We start from the raw sequence: 26,026 nt of genomic DNA on the forward strand, positions 1-26,026 counted from the left end.
CAGTTGTACCTAATTTGATTTTTACTTATATTTTTCATAATAAAAGTCTGGAGTTATTCTTTGAAAAAAATTATTAGTACTGCTGGGCAAGAGCGTAGGGAAAGGGAAGACACTTCCTTTCATGGAATATCTTTTTATCCCCTTTTGCTTTGTCTATCACTTTATACACTTCTGAGAAAACCTAGAAGTTGGACAGATTTTTTTTTGTGAAAATACTTAGGAATTGGCCCAGTGGTATTGAGGAATGGGTTAGGGCTCTAACCTCACAGGGGAGGCTCTCTAGGGATCAGTGTGTAAGCTGTTGACCTGAGGTTCTGCACCTTTCCCTTTGCTCTTTCTTGGGGCTGCTCAGTGCCCGGGAAGAGTGTCTCTCCTTGACTCACAAACAAAAATGTTTCCCTGCTGTTGGGGCCGCAGCATGAAATGGCCCATATTGCAGCAGTGAGAAAGAGGCTGCAAGTATGTGGGACTGGAAAGAAAAGATTGAGTTAAATGTGGGAAGCTGCCTGGAGACCCTGGGTTCTTGAATAACATTGTACTGAATTTATCACTTTTCCTCAACAGTGCAATGCAGGAGATGCTCTTTGCTTCATTTCAATAGCCCAGGTTTGGCTGTGGACTCATTCTCTAATCATTATCTGTTACTTCAAGATTTCTCTGTGCTTTCTATTTTTACAAGGGAGAGAACACTGCTGTTCTAACTCTTAGTTTGGACTTGAGGGCTGTTGAGTGCGTCCAGGCGAAGGGCCCCTGCTCACTGTCATTGTACTTCCTCTGTGTTTGTGCCACTGGCCCAGGCCTGGCAGACATGGAGGAGATGGGCTGCTTGCCCCCTGGCTCTCTAGACTCTCCATAAAAGGTAATGGAAGGAAAGCATAGAAGCTGTTTCTAGTTGGATGCGGATCAACAAGCTTGAGCCCCCTGAGCTGGTGGGGGAGGGGGTGCGGTGCTCAGGCCCTGGCAGGAAATAGGGAGCCATGGCATCCCTCACAGCTCTGGACCTGTAGCAGGCCCGTGGCATCTGCCAGGGTATGTCTGGCACAGACCCACTCTGCCTCATGGCTGCAGGTATTCAAGGAAAAGGAGTGTCATGACAAGATCAGAGATGGTTTGCTCATTATTGCTCTGCATTGCTTTTCCTTGTCAGCCATGCCAAATGTAGTTGATAACAGATTGTGCAGCTTATCAAACATACCTTCCATTTTCCCTGTTCCTTAAATGAACCAATCTTCAAAAGGGCCTTTGCTTTGCTTTGGAATGTCCACTCCTGTGAGGGAGAGGGTGGCAAGATCAGTGGTTTGGAATAGGAATCTGGAAAGTGGGTTTTATTGTACTTTTGCCAACTTGAATCTCCCTATGGTCTACCTCGTGACGCCCCTAGCACCTCTATTTCTCTAACTCGGAGGTTTAACATGTCATTGCTGGCACCTGCCCTTTTGGAGGTAAGGAAACAGTTTCTGGAAACTAGAGTGGCAGTTTTCCCTTACCTACATTTTGTATTCTTTGAGCCGGTTAGCAGAGCTGTGATCTCAGACAAGGTCTGTTCCCCTTTGATGCAGCTGCCATGTGGCTGTGCCTGGAGCAGAGAGCACCCCCAGCCCGTGGGGATCCTGGAGCAGGAGGCAGAGCTCTGGCCTGCCTTCTCCTTTCAGGATTTCTCTGCTTCCACAGCAGGCTCTTGTGTCTCCTCCAGCTCTAAGGAAATAACTTGCCTGTGTTTATTTGTCTAGTAAAAGATAGATGTGCTTTTGGGGAAATCCTGGGGATAAAGCAGTTACTTTTTCTGAAAATATTAGTTTATTTTGGCCATTAATGTTGCTTTTTCCTGTGTTTTCTCTTCTCTCTTGCTATTCTCCTAGGTTCTGCCCCTTGAAAACAAAATGAAGGATCCCCAGAAATTTCCACTCATCCTATACATGGGAATGACCATCATCACTGCCCTCTACATCAGTCTGGGGTGTCTGGGGTACCTGCAATTTGGAGCTAATATCCAAGGGAGCATAACCCTCAACCTGCCCAACTGCTGGTACGTGGGGGAGGATGGAAGCCAGGGAGCACTGGATGTTTGGGGTTTTTTTTACATTAATGGGTGAGAATGTGGATTTTCCTCCTTCTTATCCCTTAAATCAGCTCACTTCACTTTAGCCTACTGCTGCAAGCCTGACCCCTGCCCTAGGCCAGCACCATCCTTCCTTGGCCACCTACTGAGCCTTTTGACTCATCCACCTACCTCAGTCTTACTTCTCTAGACCTGTTCTCCCATGACTTGTACGAGCCATCTCAGACTCAAGTCAGTCGTGCATTCCCTTGTTGAGAGTCCTGAGGGGCTTCCCTTTGCTCCTCTGATAAAGGCAAAACCTCTAAGGTGCCTGTTAGTCCCACTTCGGCTCTAGCCCTTCCTGTACCTCATTCCTACTCGGCTAGGAAAACTTAGTCTAGGAGTCACTCTTTTTGAGAAACTTTCTCTGCTGTCTCACCTACAACTTCCCTTCTAGGTTAGATGCCCCTTCCCTCTGCTCTTGTGGGACCCCATTCAGACCCTAGCCTAATTCTTATTTCATAGTGCTGTAATTGTCCATTTACCCAAAGTGTGATCTCTCTATATGGTGTGCTCTGGGAGGGTGGGGCTCCATTGCACCCCAGCACCCGGCACCATGTCTGGCACATGTTCATCACCCAGGGGATGACTTTTGAATGAATAGGAGGACTAAATGCAGGAACTGTGAGCATCTTAGGAATGAGGTGTTCTCAGGGAGCACCTGATACATAGAGGATAGAGGCGGACTGCCATCTCCAGCCCTGGCCTTGGGCATGTCACAGTTGCTCACTGCCCCAGCTCCCACTTCTGGGAACCAGGAGTAGTCATTTCTTCCTGCCAGGATTGTCAGGAAAACCAAATGCTATGCATGAGAAAGCACTTTGTAATACTATCCTGGTGCGATCAGAAGGAGGACCCTGCCCTGAGCTTTCTTCTTTGTTTGGAGGAGGAAGTCCTGTGGAGGTGTACACCAAATGGATTGGTTGATCAGGTGACTGAAATGCCATTCTACCCTGGAAATCTGAGCCTTGAAGGGCCAAGTATCCCATCGGTTCCCCTTAAACATTCCAAAAAGACAGGGAGAGAGGAGGGCGAATCAGCGAAGTTCCCAGCTTCTTCTATGCCTCTCCTGTAGCAGTCACTGGCCTGATGTGCAAGCCCCTGGCTGAAGGCTTGTGGAGAGCCCTTCTGTATCTCACCTTGCATAGCTCGTGGTTACGTATTGCAGGGCAACACTGAGATACACTGAAATGCTAACTAAAAAGGTACCTGTCGGGGCGCCTGGGTGGCTCAGTTGGTTAAATATTTGCCTTTGTCTCATGTCATGATCTCAGCATCCTGGGATTAAACCCTGCATCAGGCACCCTGCTCAACGGGGACTCTGCTTCTCCCTCTTCCTCTGCCCCTTCCCTCCACTTGTGTGTGTCCTCTCTCTCTGTCTGTCTCTCTCTCTCTCTCTCTCTCACACACACACAAACACACACACATTCTCTTTCTCTCTCAATAAATAAATAAATAAATAAATAAATAAATAAATAAATAAATAAGACCTTTAAAAAAATAAAAGGTAGCTGTCACAGGCTGTGTCTGAGAGCAGCTGTTCTGTTTTGAAGATTAGAATTTCATTGTGGAGGGCAGCTGAGCAGACACTGAGAAGTTTGTTGAGTGCCCTGGGGATCAGTAGGACCTTTTGGGCTGGCCTAGTTGACCTGTCTGTGCATGTTTTCAGAGCTCTAATCAGTGAGGCATTGTGCAAGGACAGGTGGAGAAAATGGAGAAAAGCACTGATTCAGCAGTGCCATCAAGTGTTTAGCACAAGACCCCCTAACCAGCACAAGGTCTGGGGGGGGGGTGTCTGGGCACAAGGTCTGTGGGGTGGCCAGCCAAGTGGTAGCCTTGCAATGGGCTATTGTTTTCAGAAAGTCTTTCTCTTTCCCCTGATGCCTGCTTTTAAATTTCCGAATGTTCTTATCCTTTCAAGAGCCAGGTGGTAGCTTGGCATAACTGAAGATAAATATATCAGCAGGAACAGAAGCAGCCCACGTAATCCAAAACCATAGATAAGCACCTGTCTTCTTTCCTCTGACACTCCAATCCCAGCTACTCTAATCTTTCCATCTCCATTTGGGTGCAATTTATTTAGCCATCCCTGCAGGTGACTATACTGCTTCCAGACTGCCCAGCACTCCAGAAGGCTTTGGTGTTTTACTGAGTTTAATTATAGAGCCACCAGCTGATTTTTCCAAAGCGGTTTTATTATCTGTTCTTGGAGCAAGTAAGACTTTTTGTCAAACTCAGTCTCTCCCAGGGTGTTCTCCTGTTTATAGCATAAGAGCATCTTCTAGGTATTAAGTTCAACCACAAAGAAATTGAGTGCACATCATATACAATATAATTACCACTTTTAAATAGATTTTCAACAAGATGGGAGAGGCCCATGTATCTTGCCATAATGCATGAGGGTCTTGTTTGAATTGGAGCATTGGTAAGAGACAGGGTGGCCTTCCCTTTAATGATTGTGTCAGTTCCATGTGTACTTAGGGATGAGACTTGTTTTATACTCTGCATAGTCCCAGGCATGAGATAAGATAGAGTTAGTGGATGGTGACTTAATGGTCTCCCCGAGAAGCCACATGTGAAGCACTGGTAGAGAGATGGCCACAGTGGGGTGGAAAGATGGGTTTTGCTCCTGCTTCTTGCCTGTGTGGTCACTATCTGATTCTAAGGAACACTGAATTGGAGAGGAAGAATATAAGAAGGCCTGTTATATCTTAGTTGTTTTAATTTTCAAAAGAGTATATGTCCCGGGCAAAGATTCCAGATGTTCAAGGTGTATATAGAATATGTTTGTTTCCATTTGCCTCTCCCAAGTCTCCAACGTTACAGTTTCCCATTTTAGAGGCAATCACATTTCTTGTATTTCCCTTTTGGAAATGTTTAGATGTAAGAATGCCATCTTGTACGTGTGTGTATTTTTTCCTTTTTTCTTTTTTGGGACAATTTGTAGCACACTGTAGGCACTATTCCACTTCATGGGCTTCTCACTTAATAGTGTATCACAGAGCTAGTTCCCTATCAGCACCTGTAGTTCTCCCTCATACTTTTGAACAGCTGTGTGGGACACCATGATTTATTTAACTAGTTCCTCACTGATTAACATTTAAACTGTTTTCAGTCTTTCATACTTAAAATATGCTGCAGTGACATTTTGAATGTAAAATTTTTGTGCACACCTGCAAGTATATCTGCAGGATAAATCCCTAGACATGAAGCTGCTCGGTCCAAGGGACACATGTGTTTGTGACTTGGAGAGATATGGCCACATCACAGTGAGACCCTTAGCCCTCTCACTGCTCATGCACGTGGAAGCAGAGCAGGCTTTTGACCCTGTCTTGTCTCTCTCTCCAGGCTGTACCAGTCAGTCAAGCTGCTGTACTCCATCGGCATCTTCTTCACGTACGCCCTCCAGTTCTATGTCCCAGCTGAGATTATCATCCCCTTCTTCGTGTCCCGTGTGCCCGAGCACTGGGAGCTGGTGGTAGACCTGTTCGTGCGCACCATGCTGGTCTGCCTGACGTGTGAGTAGAAGACAAGATGATTGCTTTGTTTATTTCTTTTCCCAAAGGGCACCCAGTCCCCAGGGCTTTCTTGAGAGCCTGTTGGAGTGAAACAGTTGTCATGTGTGAGCAGAAAACTTGGCCTGCAGTCTCAGATGCAGAGTTGAAGCCTGGCCAGGTGGTGAAGTGAATTGATTATATATGTGCTCTCAGGAACATGGAAATGAGAAAAGTAGTTTATTTGTAGAGATGGCATAAAATGCTATGGTGATGGGCATAATTCATAGTAAAGATGTAAAATTTCTATCCCATGTCCTTGGGATAATATAAGGTAAGAGTCTAAAGAGAGCCATTTAACTCCTATGCATATGAGTGCAAGTTACTTTGATAGCAGGTGCATGCTTATTTGTGTTTTCACAGTGTGAAGTTTTCCAGTGTGACAATCTATTCCTTAGATTTCATTTTGAGCCTACATGATACTATACTAGACATTTACTAAAAGCATTTCTTAGAAAATCTGTATGGATTAATCTAGATGTTTGATTTTTTACTTTGTCTTTTATTCCTCCTCCCTGACCACATCCCCAGGAGTGTGAGTTAGGAGACAAGATGTAGTAATATTTGCTGTTGGTTGAAACAAGTATAAATTTTAAAATAAAAGTAACTTTTTCTTTTCATCTTTTCTTTGGTAGCTTCTGTGAGTTGATAGAAAACCCCTAAATAAATTGGTCTATAATATCTAATTTAAATTTCTAGAAGATTTGCAACTTCTTTCCAGATCGAACTCCTTGAATCTAGCTTCACTTTTTAGCTATGTTTGAATTTTTATTTCATTTTTTAAATTGTATTGTTTTTGGAAAAGAAATGTCCTGGTTTTATTATATTGAGACTTCCCTGGTAGCTTCTTAAATTATCCAGTCCAAGCCTCTGTCTTTGGAGTAAAGATAGGTCTATATAATTTTTAAAATGAACCAGAATGGAGTCTTTTAGAGATGAATGATGTGAAAGTTGTCTAGCCTTTGGTCATAGTCTGGAAAATCAGAAATGACTTGTGAGTTGACTGATAGCAAGAGAAGGGAAGTAGAGGTTAGACATGGGGGATCAACTAGTGCCTATTCCAGGATGGAACTCCTCAGGGAGTAACCTAGTGCCTATCCCAGAGTAAACCTCTTCAACGGGACAGACTAGTACCTATCTCAAAATAGTCTTCTCAGTAGAAGTGAAATCACTTACCTCAGAATGGACTTCCTCAAGGGAACAGACTAATGGTCCTTTTCCAAAAATAGCCTAGTGCTTTTCCCAGAATAAATCTCCTCAGGGAACTGCCTAGTGCCTATCTCAGAATGGACCTCTTCAAGGGGATAGACTGGTGGCTATACTAGATAGGACCCTCTTAAGGGAACTGAATAGTGCCTACCCCAGAATACATCTCTTCAAAGAACAAACTGGTGCCCATCCCAAAATGAACTTCCTTGAGGGAATACCTGTCCTAGAAGAGATTTCTTCAAGCTACCTGCAGTTTTCTTTCTCATTGTTCTTCAAGGTTGTGGGTTAAAGCTCAGTGTCATGGATCTTTGTGTAGAAGGGACTTCCTAGAGCTAAGGAGCCGAATGCCTTCTCAGGACCTTTGGATTTTTTTTTTTTTTTTTTTTTTTTTTTACGATAGTCATACAGAGAGAGAGAGAGAGGCAGAGACACAGGCAGAGGGAGAAGCAGGCTCCATGCACCGGGAGCCCGACGTGGGATTCGATCCCGGGTCTCCAGGATCGCGCCCCAGGCCAAAGGCAGGCGCCAAACCGCTGCGCCACCCAGGGATCCCCAGGACCTTTGGATTTAATGTTGGGCAGCATTCTATCTGTTTATTATAGGATAGGCTTGAATAGGACCCAGGCAGAGGGTGGACTGCTTGAATTTGCTGACTCCAACAAATTGATGGCAACCAAGAATCTCACTTCTTACATGTAGCCTTTAGACCTTCTGGCCCTATCTAGTCCAGCCTATAGAAGAAGCCGACTTAGCTGCTAATCCAGTGCCTGGAGCTATCTATTGGCCACTGCTACCCCAGAGCAACTGAGAAGGAAAGAATATAATGTATCTTACTTTTCCAGTAATTTGCCTTAATATGTGCTGAGGTACTCTGGATTTTGCTCCTATCTTCTGCCTCCAACTCTTGATGCTTTGACTCAGATGTATATGTTTCTTTGTGGATGGATCATCTCTAAGTGTGGAAGAGACAGCTTTCATGTGTGTAGTGTTTATGATAGCTTTCATTGCTCCCATTCTGGAATCCAAAGGGCACTGAAAGAAAGGGTGGGGATAGTTCAGATAATTGGCTTTTTTCACAGTGGTTCCTCTAGAAAAGGTAGGTCTGTCTAGGTAACATATGCTCTAACTGCCTAGATACCAATTTCTTCCTGCCTGAAGAGCTGGGACAGCGATGCTGGGCCTGATTTCTCTCCTGGCCCCATTTTCTTCTCAAGCCTGGCTTAGCCTCCGGTAGCATATGTCTTGCTTCCTGCCAAGTTTCTTTCCACTGTGCCCCACAGGAGCCAGCAGTCTCTGATTCACAGACCTCATGCTATCCTTAGATGTCTCTTGATTTTTGTTTTGCTTCTCCTGACTCTGTCTGAGGGTTTCATCTCTCTTATAGAGCGTGATGCTCAAAGGATATAAGCTGTTTTTGATCTTTAAACACACTCAGTTATTTTCCCCTCTGTGATCTATTGTGACTTAGCATTGCATGGTCAGCCTGTTAAATGATGCAGCCTCTTCATCTCTGAGCACTCGGGCTTCTCTTACCTTCCCCGGAGACTTTGAAGTGATTGTGGGATTGAGTAGAGGCATTTCACTGTAGCACCAACTTAAATGTATTTATGTGAGTTCATTTTGTTTTTATTTTTTTCTGTACGTTCAGATCTTTTTTACCTAAGGTTAATTGGCGTATGATTTTAGAACTTTGCTAGAACTGATTGTTTTCAATTATACCCATAAATTTCAACAGCAGTTTGTTTTATTGCTATTTATGGTGTATTCTTGTCCTTTTCCCCAACTTTTCCTCCTCTTCCTCACTTTCCACTCCCAATGGGGAGCAGGGGAATTTGGTCCAGACTCATTTTTTCTTTCCATTTGTAATTCACCTTTCTCACCACTCTCCCCCATTCCCCAAAGACTGCTGTCTACTTTTTGGTGCTTAATTTTAGACTGTTGGAGAAGAGGGGTAGGGGGAATACATGTGTCAGGGAATGGTGCTCACTTTGTTGTGATTGCATATGGAATGGTATTTATTTCCAGCCCATATGTTTGCATTGCAGACTTAGCAGGTCACCTGTGTGCAGAGTCTGTGTAGGAGGAGAGGCTGGAAGAGGCTGGCTCCAGAGGGAGCACAGAGGTATAGAAAAAGTAGTTTTTTGGGGGTTCACGAGGCATTTCACCTGTCCTTCAGTGGTTTGTACTAACTCTGTGGCATTTGCCACATGAAGCATCTTACTTTGCTGAAGTATAAACATTTCTAAAACGTGTTGTTGAAGATGGAAAACCATAAAACCGTATTAAAAAGGTCTGTCTGGACTGTAATACACAGCTGTAGAACATTCCAGGAAGCCAGACCCTATCGAACATAAAGCCTCCAGGTCCAAACAGAGTGGCTCCTCAGCACCTTTTGGCCTTTCACATTTCTCTATCCTGCAGCTACAGAGACATGCTGGGTATCTGATTGTTAAGGTTTCTCTCAAGTCTGTGATTCTGTGATTCTGCACATCTGCTTTGAGCCTGATTTTAAATTTCTACCAAAATATTGCTCAAAAAAAAAAGTTAATGTAAAAACATTTTAAGAGTGTCTAGATCTGGGGTTACTTGAAGAAATTCTGAATATCTCATGGACTTAACAAAGTGATTTTTTTTTTTTGCATTTTATCTTTGGTGTTAATCATCATGGGTGCATTTAAAAAATAGTTGTCATCATAGTATGCATAGAACTTTGTCTTTTGCTTTTTATGTTATATCATGAATATGCATATCCTTCATAAATATTACCATGATCACATGATATTCCAGTATATTGGTATGTCATATCTACTAAACTCTCTTTTAGTGTTGGACATGTAAGTGGTTTTCCTTGCTTTTGTGCTTTTTAATTTATATTCCCGTTACATATATTGTGTTCAAGACTGTTATTAATTTTAAAGGTAGATTTCTAGGCGTTTTAGAGTAACATAGGTAGGCTTCACCAGCATCAATCACGATGAAATAGCAAAAAGAGCTTCCGGACACAGGGCTATTGGTGTCCAACATATTTCTGGAAGTGTGTGTTTGTTCTCTTAAGTGCTTTTTCTTCTGGCGCATCAATCAGCTTTTCTGTTGCTGGTCTAAAGCCACAGCCTCCAGAATCCCAGTCAGTTCCTTCTCTGAACATTGCCTTGTGTTGCTTCAGCAGTTAAAAGATCGTATTTTTAGTATCTCTTAACCCAAAGGGAAGATGTTTTGTAATACCATTGGAGCCCTCTTGACTAATCACGTGGGCTAGTAGGGTTGTCCTCAGTCCCCATTGCTGTGCATGCCACAGCCAGGCTGCTGCAGAAGGCAGTGGACTTGCCAGTGAGGAGCGTGCTGTCCTCCTCTTTCTATGGGCTGTTCTTGTTGGGAAGCAGGGAGAGAGTAAGGGCAGGATATTCCTGGTTGGCTGCTTCCTGAGGTCTCTTCCTTCTTGAGTTTCTTTTTCTAGAGGGCTCTAACTCAGAGTAAAGACACCATGCTAGAAGAGGGTTTGGTTGCTCCCACATTTTTCCTAAATATCTGATTCCCATCTTTGGAATTAGCTAAAACTAGTTTGCTACATTTTGTGTAGGGGCAAAACAGGTACCCCTGCTATTGAGCCCTTGGGCTATTTGGGCTATTTTGGTTGGGTCTTTTTGTCTTCCTCTCCCGGCAGCATATTAGTGGGAGGCTTACAATTCTTGCCTTCTCCCCTCACCCCTCATTATCTTTCTCCAGTGTCAGGCTTTATTTGAGGTTCAGTTGTGGTGTCTGGTCCTGCCAGAACAGGAAGAGGGCCTTCCCTTTGCAGCCCCATGATCCTGACTTTAAGAGAAATGTTTTGCCACTTTTAAAAAATCTCTATTAAAGATATTTTTGTTAAGCAAGCTTATCTTGTATATTCTTTGTAGTAAAAATAAGAACAAGTTTTTAGATTGCTTTTAAAATGTCATGATGAAGTGGAACATCTCTGTCCAATCTGAGAAAAGATTGCAATCACACAAGCTTCTGTTGCTGTTTCCTCTTAATTCTTATCAGAGAGTTGAGCATATCTGATCTCACTTAAGTCGTATCATTAAGTACCATATGTCCTTCAGGTTAATGTGAGGGAGGGAGAGGGGATGGCAGACTCAATGCTGGGAGGGCCCAGACAGGTCATCCGATGTCTCTCTCCTCGGGCTCATTGTCTCTGAGAAATGCCTCCCTTCTCTTGAGTGGGCTGAAGCATCCATGGAGACCAGGCGCTGGCACTGGAAGAAAAACTCATACTCCCTGTAATGGCACAAAACCAGGCAGGCTGGAGGCTGTGTTTTTGGCACGACCATGTGTTCTAGGAGAGGAACCCCATTGCTTTGCTGTGCCACCATTAAGCTGTACATGGCGCTTCCCAGTTGACAGTGAGCTGAGGGACATCTCCCAGAACACATTGCTAAGTGACTTAACCTGCATTGTATAGTTCCTTAGTGTTTCAGAGCTGAGTGAGACTTCAGTGACCATGCAGTGTTAATACAGTTGCCAGACCTCATGGGTGACTGAGCTGAGGCTCTGCATGGTGAGCTCATTTGTGCTAGGACTGGTGATTGTATTAGCTTACATTTATGAAGCATTTATTGTGCACTCAGTGCTCTAAGTTCTTTATGTGAATGGTTTCATGACCATCGCTATTCAGTGGCAGATTAAGTAGCTGGTTGGCTAGTGATGGAGCTGGTATTAGAGCTCAGGTTCTGAGTCCATAACCTACACTCTTTACCATGTTCCTGTACCAGCTTCTCTCAGGGCTCAGTTCTGATTGCTGCCCCAGTGCTGTTGCCAGCTACTCACTTGTATTGGAACTATGGGAGCCATCACTGAGGTTGACATTAGGCAGATGTAGACCCAGACCTCAGAGAGGGCAGGTGTCCTTTTCTGGGTCACACAGCAGATCAACTCTTATTGAGCATTTGGTTGTCCACAATGAGAACCATTTTGTCATCAGCCTACAATTTATTTTCAACTTTCCTCCAGATTCAACCCTGAAGATCTGAGGGGCATCACCAACTGTATTTAGAAAGAGCTAAGGGCTGAAACAGACTATTTTTAACTTGGAGGGCAAATTAAAAGCCTACATTTTTTTGTGGACTCTCAAGGCCTCAGAACAGTGAAGGTGTTAGTGGATAATTGTCATTATGGCCAGACACTAGAATGGGGAAAGAGGAAGGGATTGCCTGCCGCAGGGCTGTAAAACCATGGCAGAGGCAGATCTGAGACCCAATATCCTTGTATTCCCTTTTGTCATCAGGCTTCAAAACCTTCTTACTTCTTTACAAAGCTGAGAGAGGTCAGGGCTGATTGTATACCAATTCTCTGCTAAACTATTGCAACGTTTTCCTACAAAAGTTAACCCAGGGGGGCACCTGGGTGGCTCAGTGCTTGAGTGTCTGCCTTTGGCTCAGGGTGTGATCCTGGGATCCGGGATTGAGTCCCACCTCCCTGCATGGAGCCTGCTTCTCTCTCTGCCTGTCTCTGCTTCTCTCCGTGTGTGTCTCTCATGAATAAAAAAATAAAATCTTAAAAAAAAAAGTTAACCCAGCATCTGACTCTGCAGTTCTTGATAGGCAGGATCTTTCTGCTGATGAGCCAGCTCCTCTGTTCTCCCTCCTGCAGTATCATTCTGCATTTTTAATTGTCAGCTCTGTGATGTAACTGTACCAGGGACTTGAGATCCTGGAGTCTAGTCTCAACTCTGTCACTTTCTATCATTTAACCTCTTTGGGGACAATAGTAATAATGTTGCCGAGTTATATTCCCATAGACCCAAGGCAGATTCAGCCCATGATTGGTTGCCTCACAGTGCTGTCTACCAGACACTAAAGGTTCTGCCTTCATGGGGGTGTTCTGGGTCTGTGCTGTGCAGGATGGTAGCCTTTAGGCACCGGTGACTGTTAAATCCTTGAAATGTGGCCAGTGTGAATGAGGAACTGAATTCATTTAAGTTGACACATTTTCAGGGTAAATGTGAGACAAGGAGGCATGACCCTTCTCTGCCCTGGTGAGTCTTGGTCCCATGTGCCTCTCCTCTTATTGCAACGGAGTGCTATTCCAGCTCAAAAGCAAGCGCTTCTCATAAAACCTGGCTTCTAAATGCAACCCAGCCCTTGTGCTCAAAGAAGCAGTGATCAATGCGGACAGTCCATCAGAGGAGGAGAATTGACCTGAGGATAAAACTGGCTGCCTTAGACTGAGATGTTCTGGCAATCTCACCACTGTGGTGCCTTCCTCAGAACGACTTGGCTAAATTGCTCTATGAAATGAGGTTGGAGCAAAGGAACTGAAGCCCCCATATAAGATGTAACTGGTGGGAATCAGCAAGGTCAGGCTGTGCTAAGGATCTCCAGTTGGAGCCTGCAGGGGGGAAGACAATTCATCAAAATACATTTGATTACTACTGAGTTATTAGTGCACTTTTCTTGGGCAACAGTATATATACTAGCAATGATTATATGAGCTATATTATGAGCCTGTTGTACGTCAGGCCTTTTGTTAAGTGCCTGTGTCAGCTCATTTCATCATCATGATATCTCTGTGACACAGGAGCCATTTGTATCCTCATCATGCCAACGAGAAAACCAGTGAATAGAAAGCAGCTATATAACTTCTCCCAGTGTCACTCAGAGAAAGCCAGGATTTAAACACAAGAGCCTAATTCCAGAGCCCATAATCCTCCATAAACTTGTGAAACATTGGCCTTCACTCCTCACCCCCCGTGGAAGGCTGAGTCAGATGGGAACAGCGGAATCAGTGGCCACCAAAGTAAGGGCAGTTAGTGAAGCCTCCTTCTCTTAGTTGGACAGCGAGGCAGTCATGGCTATGCTGTGGAAGCTAGGCTTCCTAATGCAGCCTACCATTCTTCTCATCATTTCTACTTCCCTCACATACACCTGCAGCTAAGTTTCAGGTGTGGGAGCCACTAGCTTGTCCTGGCGTAGGCATGCAGTCATTGTGTGGGGCCTGGCTTCTCAGGTCAGCCTACACACTGAATTGCTTCTCCCTGCCCTGTGAGGAAATGGGGTTATAGTGATACCATTCAGAAGGACAGCTCCCCCCCCGCCATTTTGTTATTTGTCCATTAAGTAGAAATGTTAGTGTTGGAGGTACCCTCAGTGGTACAAAAATGACCACTCAAGTCCACCTCCCTTTCTGCTCTAGCCTATCTCCTCTGGTGGGGACCAGACTATCCTGGAATGTAATTTAGTTCCTTTGCTCCAGAAAGATAGAAGTCCTGTTCTGTGGCAGGAAAAGCCAAAAGCCAGGTGATTTGGGTTCTAGTCCTAGTTCTGCCAACCTTGCAGTGAGACCCAGGTTGTTCCATACCTATAGGCATTTGTTTTTTCACCTGTGGAATGAGAGATTGGACTCGATAATGTCTGGGTTTCTACAGAGCTCTCCATTCTAGAGGAAGAACACTTGCTAAATGTGCTCAGCAGTGAGGAGGTCTCATCCAGCTCTGGGCAGTCCTTTTTTTTTTTAATTTTTATTTTTATTTAATTTTTATTTATTTATGATAGAGAGAGAGAGAGAGAGAGAGAGAGGGAGGCAGAGACACGGGCAGAGGGAGAAGCAGGCTCCATGCACCGGGAGCCCGATGTGGGATTCCATCCCGGGTCTCCAGGATCGCGCCCTGGGCCAAAGGCAGGTGCCAAACCGCTGCGCCACGCAGGGATCCCCAGCTCTGGGCAGTCTTGAACAGGTGTGTCCTCTTCTCCTACAGGTGTCTTGGCCATCCTCATCCCCCGCCTGGACCTGGTCATCTCTCTGGTGGGGTCTGTGAGCAGCAGCGCCCTGGCCCTCATCATCCCGCCCCTCCTGGAGATCACCACGTACTACTCAGAGGGCATGAGCCCCCTCACCATCGCCAAGGACGCCCTGATCAGCATCCTGGGCTTCGTGGGCTTTGTGGTGGGGACATATGAAGCCCTCTACGAGCTGATCCAGCCAAGCAATGCTCCCATCTTCATCAACTCCACCAGTGCCTTTGTATAGCAATCTGGGTGCATTCCCTGCAGCTACCCACCCCACCTCTGTGTGTTCCCCAGCACCTGGCCCCAGAGCCTCGGGTAGGGTTCAGGCTCTGGGGGAAGGCAGTGTTGCTGTCGGGGAACCCCTCTAGCTGACACCTAGGTACCCTGGGCCAGGTGGGGCTGAGGGCAGAGGAGAGGATGGGTAGCAGATATGCAGAAGTCCCTCTTAGTGGCAGTGCCATCCCTGTGCATTTGTACTTATTTAACCCAGAACTTTTCAACTGTTTTCCTTTATGATGTCTCTTCCCTTACTCACCCCCCCGCCTTCTGACCCACCTCATTTGATTTATTCCTGTTGCACAGCTCACTTTATTTAAAAATCTTAGCATCCCCCACCTCATGGTTTCTCTTTTCCAGGCCCAGGCCTAGATTAAATGAGTGGGAACCACCCTCTCTTTATAAGGCTAGGCCTCTCTCTTTGTCATACCTCTCCCAAATATTTTACCTCAGTATCCTCCTAGCTATCCAAGTATCCAGGAGGTGCCTGGACCTACCTAGTAGTTTAAAACCAGCCCCCAAAGCTGGAGCTTTTAATCTTTTACTCTCTCTGGCTTGTGACCCTCAGCAACACCTTCTCTGAATTCCTTGTGTGGGTCATGATGTTATATTCTTGGTTGCTTTAGCTTCTGAAAGATATCAAGTGCTGCCTAAATTGAAAATATTTATATTTTATTTAAAATTAGCTTCTGTTTTTAGACTCTGTCTCTAGATCTGGGGTTATTATGAATTGTTCCTTCCTTAGTAAACTTTTACTAGGCTTCTCTTGCGGAAAAGAAACTTGGTCCAGGAAATGTGTGCTTTGGTACTCAGCACTCTTGGCTGAGTACTCCAAAGGTTTTAATCAGGATCATCTAAATGTGTACCTCTGTGGGGAGGCGTGGACTTTGCCTCCCATCGACCAGCCTGATTTTATATTGAGAAGATATGAAGGACTCAGGATATGTTTGCCGGCGCACTAGGCCAAGGAAAAAATGGCCAAGTGGGATGTGCTTCTGTCCACAGGAGTCTTACAAGATGGGTGCTTTGTGCACTTGGGCCTGTTTTGCAGCCTCAGCCCCTGACAGACACATGGCACAGTAGCGTTCAGTCTCCAGTATGTCGGGGAGACACCCACACTTTGCCGTGCATGAGAAGATGAGGCCAGAGTGCACAGAGAGTGCGAAATTAAGTTCATAGAATTAAGAAGCAGCTGGTCTGATACTATGTGTGGTGCTTGGTCGTTTACAATCAACGAGGGACAGGGAGAAGCAGTGCCCTGCCCTGAGCTGCCTCCATGATCTAGACTTCTAAAGGGAACCACTCAGTAGGGACTTTGGTCCCTTGTGTTCTAAACACTAATTATGACCCCGTCCCTCCCCTGCATGCCTCCCTGAGTGTCAGAAATAGTCTCAGTGATGGCTCACCTCAAGGTCAGCCTTGAGATTTGGGAACAGACTGCAGAGAAAGCAGAGAAAGGTGCATTTTGCCTTGGTTTGAGCTGTCTCTTCTTGCCTCTTAGTGTGAGAACTATTCAGAAGGGCATTCATGAACTCTCCATCCCCTGAGCTGTGTGCGTGTGTGTGTGGTGAGGTGTGTATGTGTGTGTTCATGCATGTGGAACAAGGTCATCCTCCGTTGCTGTTACCAGCCTCTTGCTTACTTGGAGATGCAGTTCACCTCGAAAGTTGGAGAACAGCATGCGTCATCAGGGCTCATGTTTTTTGTGTGTTTCACCAAAGCTCGTAAGGGCTGTGATCCCCTGACCCAGCCCTACCTTTCTCTTCTGCTCCAAAGCCAAATTGTCATTACAGTGACTCCCAACCTACTAATAATTTATTAACTAAGGGAGATGTGATCAGTTGTGACTTGGACTCCCTGAGGAGAACGATACTCTTCACCACCCTTTCTGTAGTTACCAATAGGGGCTTATAGGACCAAGACTCCAGCTGGAGGTGGCAACAGCCTGCCCCATGAAGTCTCAGGCCTAGAAGTTACCAGATTGGGTTCAAGGGTTGTTCTCTTCTGTTTGCAAGCCCCAGGGTCTAGCTGTCTTTCCATGGCAGTCCTTAGAGTTGTTTTCAGTGAGAAGGCGTGTGCCAGAGGAAGGGGATCAGATGTGTGTCCTCCCCACATTTTCTGTGGTGGAAGTGTCTGTGACTCAGGAAGCTGCGAGAGGCCGTCCTGTCCAGGTGAATAGTAAGACTGGACCTGAGGACTGGGTGGTGCATAACTGTGGTCCTCTGGCCCCAAGTCTTTAGCAAAATGCAGCCTCATTGCTTCAGGGTCCCTAGCCTGGGAAATGAGGAGAGATGGCGCTAGCTTTGGGGTTTTTGGAAGCTAATTTGACACAGCCTTCTCCCTGTTTGTTCTTTTCCCTGTGCTCTTGCTGCTTCAGAAGACCCAGGCCGAGGGGGTGAGGGCATCCTGTGAGTGGGCCTTTCTCAGTGTGCAGCTGCTAGCACTTAGGTGTCAAGTAAAGGGTCAGCCAGAAGACGGAAGTGAGAGGAAGCCCTTTCTCTTCTCCTGGAAGCAGCCCTCTGGGCCAGCTCAGGGAAGCTTACTCTTCTGCCCATGAGGCTTCTTCAGTCGGAGAGCCTTCCCTGGTTTCTTCCCATTGCCCCTTAGGAACCAGCAGCCCAGCTTCTCCCTGTTTCCTGCTCTGGTCCCTGGCAAAAAAGGCCCAGCATAAGCAGAAGTCTGATCAAGGAGCAACAGAGCAAGGCTCTCTGGAGTGTGAGGCTGCATCTGCGGGGCCAAAGGCAAACCGTGGGATTTTCTGGCCCCATACTGTTAGGCGCTGTGTCTGTTCCCCAGCCTCCCCAGTGCAGCCTCGGATTTCCATTAGCCTAGAGGTAGCTTCTCAGAGCCCTTTGTTCCTTCCTGCATATGCTGCTGTCAAGAGGTTTCCCACTCTGTTGGGAAGAGTCGGAATGCAGGTATTCATTGGGAAGAATGTGATCTGGTGTCTTCTATTTAATTTTTCTAGCCATTGTCAACATTTACAAGTGTCATTATTTATATTGTGCTGCTGTCCACCTGGCTAGGAGCCCTTCACCTGCACAAACGCAGGCCAGCCGTATGTGAATGTGTGGTGTGTCTTAGCTCAGAACCTGCAGCTCATGCTATCCCTCTCTTCCCCTCACCTCTCCAGCCACATTCATTGGCTGGTGCTCACTACTTACTCTACCCCCATGAAAGGTACAATTTGCAGTTTTTTTCAGTTGTCTTAAAGTGGTGATCCCAGAAAGGGATCTTAGGGAAATCTGTCCCCCTGCCCTGTTCTCTGGCTTCCTTTTTTCTTCTCAAATGTCTCCCTTCCTGAATTATAGAATATCATCTCTGTTTGACACTACATATTCACCTCATGTTTTCTGGAGTGCAAAATCTCACTTTATCTCTGTTTACAGCTCTCTCTACTCACTACTCACAGAAGAGGAGTCCACATCAGTGGGTTTTATTTCATAGCCAGTCAGATGTTAAGGCAGACCCCGACATTGGCCCTGGTCAGAACACGAAGCCACTTCCTTCCAGCAGAGACACAAAGTCCAAATGGCACAACGTGATTAGGGAGTCGGCTCCAAAGTCTGCCTTAGAATTAAATTTTCCAAAGTACATTACAAATCTCCAAGACCATTAGGGGAAAAGGAGAGGGTGTAGTTTGTGCTTGCAATCATGATCAATACTTTTAGATAATTTAATTAGTCCTGCTGTTCGCAAGGCTGTTTGCTCTGACAGCATCAGCTTGTGATATTTCTTCCGTGTTCTTTGTAGCACTGGGCCATTCTCAGGCCAGTGGATGTAAGTGGTGCTGATATGTGGTTACTGGAAGGAGGAGTGGGGGATGAGGGTGGAGGGTGCCTGTTTTAAGCCGTGTTCTTTTGTTTCAATCAAGGTGATGCTGGGGAAGTTGTTTTGTTTTAGTGAACAATAAAATTATGTGACTCTCTTGTAAACCACGTCAATGAATGTGTGAATAAGATGAATATGAGAAACTACCATCCCCAGGTCTTGGTAACCAGACAGTGCCGTGTATATTATACTGTGTATGTGCCTACATGAATTTCTATTTCTCGCATGGTATGTGTAGAGATGTAGATCATGCAGGAGCTCATAGAAGAATTTGTTTTGTGTTATGCACATGTATCATGTGTTAAACTTTTCCTTTATCAATAAATGAGTTTTATTTTTTATTTTTGAGAGGTTGCAGTCTGCATCTTTGTTTTTGCCTTTTTAAAAAAATATCACTCAGATGTCTTTACTAGATCTGACTAGGTCAAAATGTTTGTAGTTTACGTCACAGAGCTGATCCGGGGAGTAGTCCAAATAAAAGAACCACTTATGGAATTGAGAGTTCCCAAGAAAGGGGCCAGGTAGTTGTTTTTCTGTTAGACAATTCAGCCCTTCCTTAGCTTACTCCTGCTTTTCCTAAAAACTTGATTAAGAACTCTCAACCCTGTCTGTGTATGTCAGATGATTGTACTTGACAGGTATGATGGTTAGTTTCCTGTATTAACATGGCTGGGCTGTAATATTGAATAATCCAGCTATTCAATCAAACACTATTCTAAGTGTTGCTCTGAAGGTATTTTGTGGATGTGGTTGATGTCTATAATCAGTTGCCTTAATCCTCAAAATGTGGGTGGGCCTCATCCAATCAGTTGAAGGGCCTTAAGAGGAAAACTGACATTTCAATGAGAAAGAAGAAATTCTGCCTCAAGACTGCAGCATCAGCTCCTGTACAAGAGTTGCCAGCCTACCCTGTAAGTCTTGGATTTGCCAACCCTGACTATCATATAGGCCAATTCCTTGAAATCCCACCCCTTCCATGCATGTATATATGTTTGAAGCAGGGAAATTGACTTTAGGGCAGTGGAAGAGATAACTCTCATCCTCTGTTGTCACATTAAGAGGGAAAACAAGACTATGTTAGCTGCCTCTAAGACGATCTGAAATCCAATCTTGGGTGGCTACTGAATTATACCCACTCAACAGCAGAGCCCTTGAGGCACACTTCTGAAGTATAGCACTTTACAGAGAGGAAGGCAGGGAATGCTTTATGACTACTTTTGATTATCAATATTTCTGGAATTGTGGGGTCAGAGGGATTCAGTGACTGTTCCAAGTCATCAACCAGTGAGTGGCAGAATTAGGATGCACAGGCAAGCCTTGTTATTCCAGGACACAAGCACTTCCCAAAGGCACTGGCTGCCGCCTCCTCTCTGTTACAGCCTCAGGAGGGAGGTCCGCCTTTAGGAATTATTGTGAGGGTTAGAGAGAATGTTCTAAACCACCCGGGCATGAGAGCTTATGAAGCACTTTCTGAAATATTAGCCGAATTGAAGAAAACCAAGACTCCAAAGCAGTTTTACTTGCTGTGTGGTTTTGCATTTATTCACTATAATCATGTTTTACTCACTTCCTTTGTGGAGAGCATTTGAAACTTTTTAGATTGTTTACTTCTTCACATTTTTGTTCCCGCTCATGTTCACACTTAATGGCTATAATCTCCCCTTCCAGGTAACAAGGGCCCTCAAAGTAAACCCGCTGAACTGCTGGAGGCATAAATTGAGTGACAGTGAACTGAATTGGGACCCTAAACTTGGGGCTGTTTGCTAAGTAGGCTCACACTTCCTTAGACTCTGCCTATAGCAGACATATGCAAGAAACTGTGCATATCTTTAACTGGTAACTGCACTCTACTAGATCCTTGGTCATTGGTCTCCCCCCCCCCCCAGTTGGGGGTAAAAATTTGAGTATTATCTACAGGTAATAAAATTCACCTGTTTCAAAGTATACAGTTTGATGAGTTTTGACAAATGCATTTGACTACCATTTCAATCAAGATATGGAATGTTTGTTTTACCCTAAAAAGTTCCTCTGTGCTCCTTTGCAGTCAATCCCATCCCCATTACACTTGGCCCTTGGCAACAACTGATCTGATTTTTCTGTCTCTAGTTTTGCCTTTTCTAGAATGTCACATAAATGCAGCCATTAAATATATAGGCCTTTATATCTGGCTTCTTTCATTTAGCATAATCCTTTCTATATTCATCTGTATCGTGCCTTGTTATCAGTAGTTTCTTTCCTTTTATTGCTGAATAATATTCCATTGTATGGATGAACCATAATTTGTTTATTCATTTGTAAATTGTGGATATTTGGGTTGCTTCTGGGTTTTGGCTATGATGAATAAAGCTGCTATAAATATTCATGTACAGACCTTTATGTAGACATATGTTTTCATTTCTCTTGGTAAATACCTAGAAGTGAAATTGTGGGTTTGTATGGTAAGTGTATATTAACTTTATAAGAAATTGGAAAATTGTTTTTCCAGAGTGACTCCGCTATTTTCTATTCTGACCAACAGTTTATAAAAGCTCCAGTTGCTCCATATCCTCACCAATACTTGATATTATGGTCTTTTAAATTTTAGCCAGCTTAATGGGTATAGGGTAATACCTCTTTGTGGTTTTAATTTGCATTTGCCTAATGATTAGTGTTGTCCTGCACCTTTTCCTGGCTTACTTGCCATTGGACAGTCTTCTTTAGTGATATATTTTAAAATTTAGTCTTAGAAATTTTAAAGCTTTCTGCTTTGAAGTAATTATGGATTCAGGTGCAAGGAAATGTATGGGGAGGTCCAGTGCACCCTTCTTCCAGGCTCCCCCAATGTTAACATCTTATATAACTATAGTACATGACCAAAACCAGGAAACTGATGTTGGCACAATATATATAGAACTCTTTGGATTTCTTCAGTCACATATGCACTCATTTGTATGTGCACATGTGTATGTGTGTGTATGTGTGTGTGTGACTGTAAACAATTTTATCATATTTATAGCTTCCACTAACACAGTCAAGATGCTTATCTGTGCCATCACCACAAGACTCCTTCATGCTGCCTGTATAAGGACATACCTCCTGCGCTCTTACTACATCCTCAACCCTGGGCAACCACTAATCTGTTCTTCATCTCTATCATTATGTTACTTCACAAACGTCATATAAATTGAATTACACAATATGTACCCTTTTGAAGTTGGCTGCTTTCCACTCAGTATAATTTCGTTGATGATCATTCAAACTGTTGCCTGTTTTAATAGTTTGTCTTTTTTTATTGCAAAGTCATATTCCATGGTGTGGATGTACCATAGTTGATTTAACAATTGTTAAACTGCATCGTTTCCAGATCTGGCTATTACAGATAAAGCTGCTATGAATATTCATTTACGTACAAGTTCCCGCATGAAAATAAGTTTTTATTTCTGTGGAATATATATCCAAGAGTGAAATCGCTGACTTGTATGTAAGCCCATTTTTAGTTTTAAAAGGAATTTGCAAAGCATTTTCCAGAGTGGCTGTACCATTTTACATTTTACCAGCAATGTGTGAGTGACCCAGTTTCTATCAGCATTTGGTGTTTTCATTATTTTTAATTTTAGCTATTTATCAGATCTTGTAAATGTTTTTTTGGATGTACACCTAAATGTTTAATTTTCTTTGGAACAATTTTAAATGGTAATGTGTTTTTAATTTCAGTTTCCATGTGTTCATTGGTAGTCTGTAGAAATGCAGTTGATTTTTGCATGTTAATCTTGTGTCCTGCAACCTATCTATACTCAGTAGTTCTGTGAGTTTTTGTCAAGGTTACTTGGAATGTTCTGTGTATATAGTCATGTTGTTTGCATATATAAATAGTTGTATTTCCTTTTTTTCCCAGTCTATGTACTTTTTTTTTCTTATTGCAATGGCTAGAGCTTCTAGCACTGTGTTAAAAAAAAAAAAAGAGTTGGTGAGAGTGAACATTCTAGCCTTGTCTCTCATCTTATAGAGAGAACATACAGTCTTTCACTACTAAGTATGATATAAGCTTTAAGATTTTTATGGAAGTTCCCCTCTATTTCCGTGCTGAGAGATTTTTTTTAAAAAAGAATTTATTTATTCATGAGAGAGGGAGGCAGAGACATAGGCAGAGGGAGAAGCAGGCTCCCCATGGGGAGCCTGATGCAAGACTCAATCCCAGGGCCCCAGGATCATGCCCTGAACCGAAGGCAGACACTCTACCACTGAGCCATCCAGCCATCCTTGAGAGATTTTTTTTAAAATCACAAATAAGTGAATTTTGTCAAATTTTTTCTCCATCAATTGACATGATCTATGGTTTTTCTTTTTTCACTTATTGATATGGTGGATTAAGTTGACTTTTCAATATTGAACTGGTCTTGCTTATCTGGATTAAATCCTACTTAGTCATGGCATATTATTATTTTTATACATTGTTGGATTATCTACTGTTTTGTGTTCACCCTGGTATTTAATCTGATAAATGTAGACTCCAGAATGGTGCCTCTTTGTAAATATGCAAAACCACATGCCATAACTGCTATTATTGGCATAAGTATACTTCTCCCTGGGAATGTGAACTGTTGCAGCCACTCTGGAAAACTGTGTGGAGGTTCCTCAGAGTTAAAAATGGATCTGCCCTACGACCCAGCAATTGCACTGCTGGGGATTTACCCCAAAGATACAGATGCAATGAAATGCCGGGACACCTGCACCCCGATGTTTATAGCAGCCATGTCCACAATAGCCAAACTGTGGAAGGAGCCTTGGTGCCCATCGAAAGATGAATGGATAAAGAAGATGTGGTTTATGTATACAATGGAATATTACTCAGCCATTAGAAACGACAAATACCCACCATTTGCTTCGACGTGGATGGAACTGGAGGGTATTATGGTGAGTGAAATAAGTCAATCGGAGAAAGACAAACATTATATGGTCTCATAATTTGTGGAATATAAAAAAAAGTGAAAGGGAATAAAGGGGAAAGGAGAAAAAATGAGTGGGAAATATCAGAAAGGGAGACAGAACATGAGAGACTCCTAACTCTGGGAAACGAACTAGGGGCGGTGGAAGGGGAGGTGGGCGGGGGGGTGGGGGTGACTGGGTGGCGGGCACTGAGGGGGACACTTGATGGGATGAGCGCTGGGTGTTATTCTATATGTTGGCAAATTGAACACCAATAAAAAAATTAAAAAAATAAAAAAAGAATCTGGGTTAGAGTCCCAGACTTCTCTGTTCAGAAGACAAAAAAAAAAAAAAAAAAAAAGTATACTTCTCCCTTAGCCCAGGTTCCCAGCTGCTATAGTACTGCATAAAGCCCACATATGTTTCCTTAGAACAGTTTCTCAACTTAGGTATTATGTACTTTTGGGGGTGAATAATTCTTTGCTGTGGAGAATGCCCTGCGCATTGTAGGATGTTTAGCAACATCCCTGGCCTCTAGCCACTAAATGCCAGTTGTAGCAATCAAAAGTGTCTCCAGACATTGCCAGAGGTACCCTTGTGTGGGGGGCTAGGTGGGGGGAATCACCCCCTCTCCTATTGAGAACTACAGCCATAATACATTTAGCTCCTCCTTATCCCTAGCTGGAGTGATGGTTTTTTTTTTTTTTTTTATCTTGGCCATTGAACCAAGGGTAAGTGTATGGTTATGGATACTACAAAACGATCTGCATTTTTAATAGTAGTGATAAAATATATAACAACTTTTGAGCCTTTACTATGCCACTACGCTAAACATGTCACCTATATTATCTCTTCTAGTACTCAATGTTCAGTGAGGGAAGATGCTGGTAATATCCCCACTTTGCAGACTGAGGCGTAAACGGCTCAATAACTTAACCAAGATCATACATTTCCTAAGTGGTGGAGTAGGTCTGTCTGACTCCAAACTTCATACTGCCCCTGAGATCTGCCTCTCTGCCACTAACTCCATCACTCACACCCCTCAGTGGACATAGAACATTTCCAGGCCCTAGTCTGAATGGGGCCCTAGTCCCCCCCACCGCCCCCGCCACATTCCAACCCCAACATATTGGGACTACCCACCACTGCCCAAATACTTTAAACCTCTAGGCCTTCACTCTGAGCTTTTCCCTTAGCCTGCCTGGCCCTTCCCTCTGTGCTAAGCCGAAAGCTCAATTTCAAGATCCAGCTCAGATGGCTGCTCGTTAGAACCTTCCCTGGCTATGTCAGTCATAATTTATGGCTCCTTTCTCAAGAGCAATAACATCTCTTCTCCAGTTAGCCTCATCTCTGCTTATGCTAGACATCTGTGACTACTTGGCCACTCCCTAGATCATGAGCTATTGGAGGCATTGTTCGGATCAGACTTGATCTCCCAGTACCTGGCTGTGGGACTAATATTGTATCTGGAATTAGCTGATTACTAAATTCAGTGTGATTTCCTTTAGTAGAGCATGATGTCTATCCTCTAAGGAGTTGACTCACTGCATTTACTTTTTGTTTTCTATCAGTCTAACCAAGCACTTTCCTTGGTTTCACCCTATAGATTTGTTGAGGGATCTTGAGAAAATTCTAAAGGCTTGTCTTTTCCCAGCGAGGACCTTGAGAAAGTTCTTGCTCTTTACTTGGTGAGACCTTCTGTGCCTCTCCTCAAGACAGAGCTATCAGAAGACCTTTAGAGGTCTTCTAAAGTATGTCTTTAGACACTGAAGTATGGGTTGTTGTCTAGCACCTGGGCCCAGATGCCCTCATAGGCTGGCATTTACCCATTCACCATGGGATTTCAGGATGGGCCACCTGTTCTATACAAAACTAGCCACTGGCCTTGGGCAAATCACTCCATATCTCAAAACTTTATATACTTCATTTTTCTCTACTCTTATCTTTCAGAATCTCCATAATCTTCAGTCCAAAAGAGAATGTTCTTCCTCCCCAAGGCCTTGGGCTCTGCTCTTCTTCACCTGGGAAGCTCATTTTGAGGTTCTAGCCATGGCCTAAGTCTTCCCCCCAAGACCTCACATGTCCCCTCCAGAGCATTACTCCAGTTTTTGGAAGATACATTGGCCTTCTCTGTTAGGCCCTGATAAACCCCATGTGATGGTGCAGCTGTGCCGGCCCGACCTCCCTCCATGGCCCTCCAAGTGAGCAGGCTCACAGCTCCTTTACCATTGTCTGGTGAATTCCAGTTGCCCTTCCATGCTGGACATAGTTGTGAGCCCTCAATCCCACCCCTCCCGGCTGCCCTCTAGCAATGCTCAAAGTTGCCGTGGTGCTCTTCAGGTCCAGCCTCAGAACTGGGCACAGGATCACAGGACTGGTTTGCGATTGAG

The 26,026-nt window shown here is 44.2% G+C and overlaps 1 protein-coding gene across 1 annotated transcript in view; it reads left to right on the forward strand.

Annotated features, from left to right (window-relative positions):
• Window positions 1-19,072, forward strand: part of SLC36A1 (solute carrier family 36 member 1) — a 46,558-nt gene extending 27,486 nt beyond the window's left edge. Inside the window, exons 9-11 of the mRNA XM_055325219.1 lie at window positions 1,860-2,026; window positions 5,447-5,616; window positions 14,594-19,072. Coding sequence (XP_055181194.1) covers window positions 1,860-2,026; window positions 5,447-5,616; window positions 14,594-14,865 — 609 coding nt within the window. The 3' untranslated portion in view covers window positions 14,866-19,072. The remainder of the gene's footprint in view (window positions 1-1,859; window positions 2,027-5,446; window positions 5,617-14,593) is intronic.
• Window positions 19,073-26,026: the final 6,954 nt, after the last annotated feature.

Source organism: Nyctereutes procyonoides, unplaced genomic scaffold (assembly GCF_905146905.1).
Source record: "Nyctereutes procyonoides isolate TBG_1078 unplaced genomic scaffold, NYPRO_anot_genome, whole genome shotgun sequence".
Lineage (NCBI taxonomy): Eukaryota > Metazoa > Chordata > Mammalia > Carnivora > Canidae > Nyctereutes > Nyctereutes procyonoides.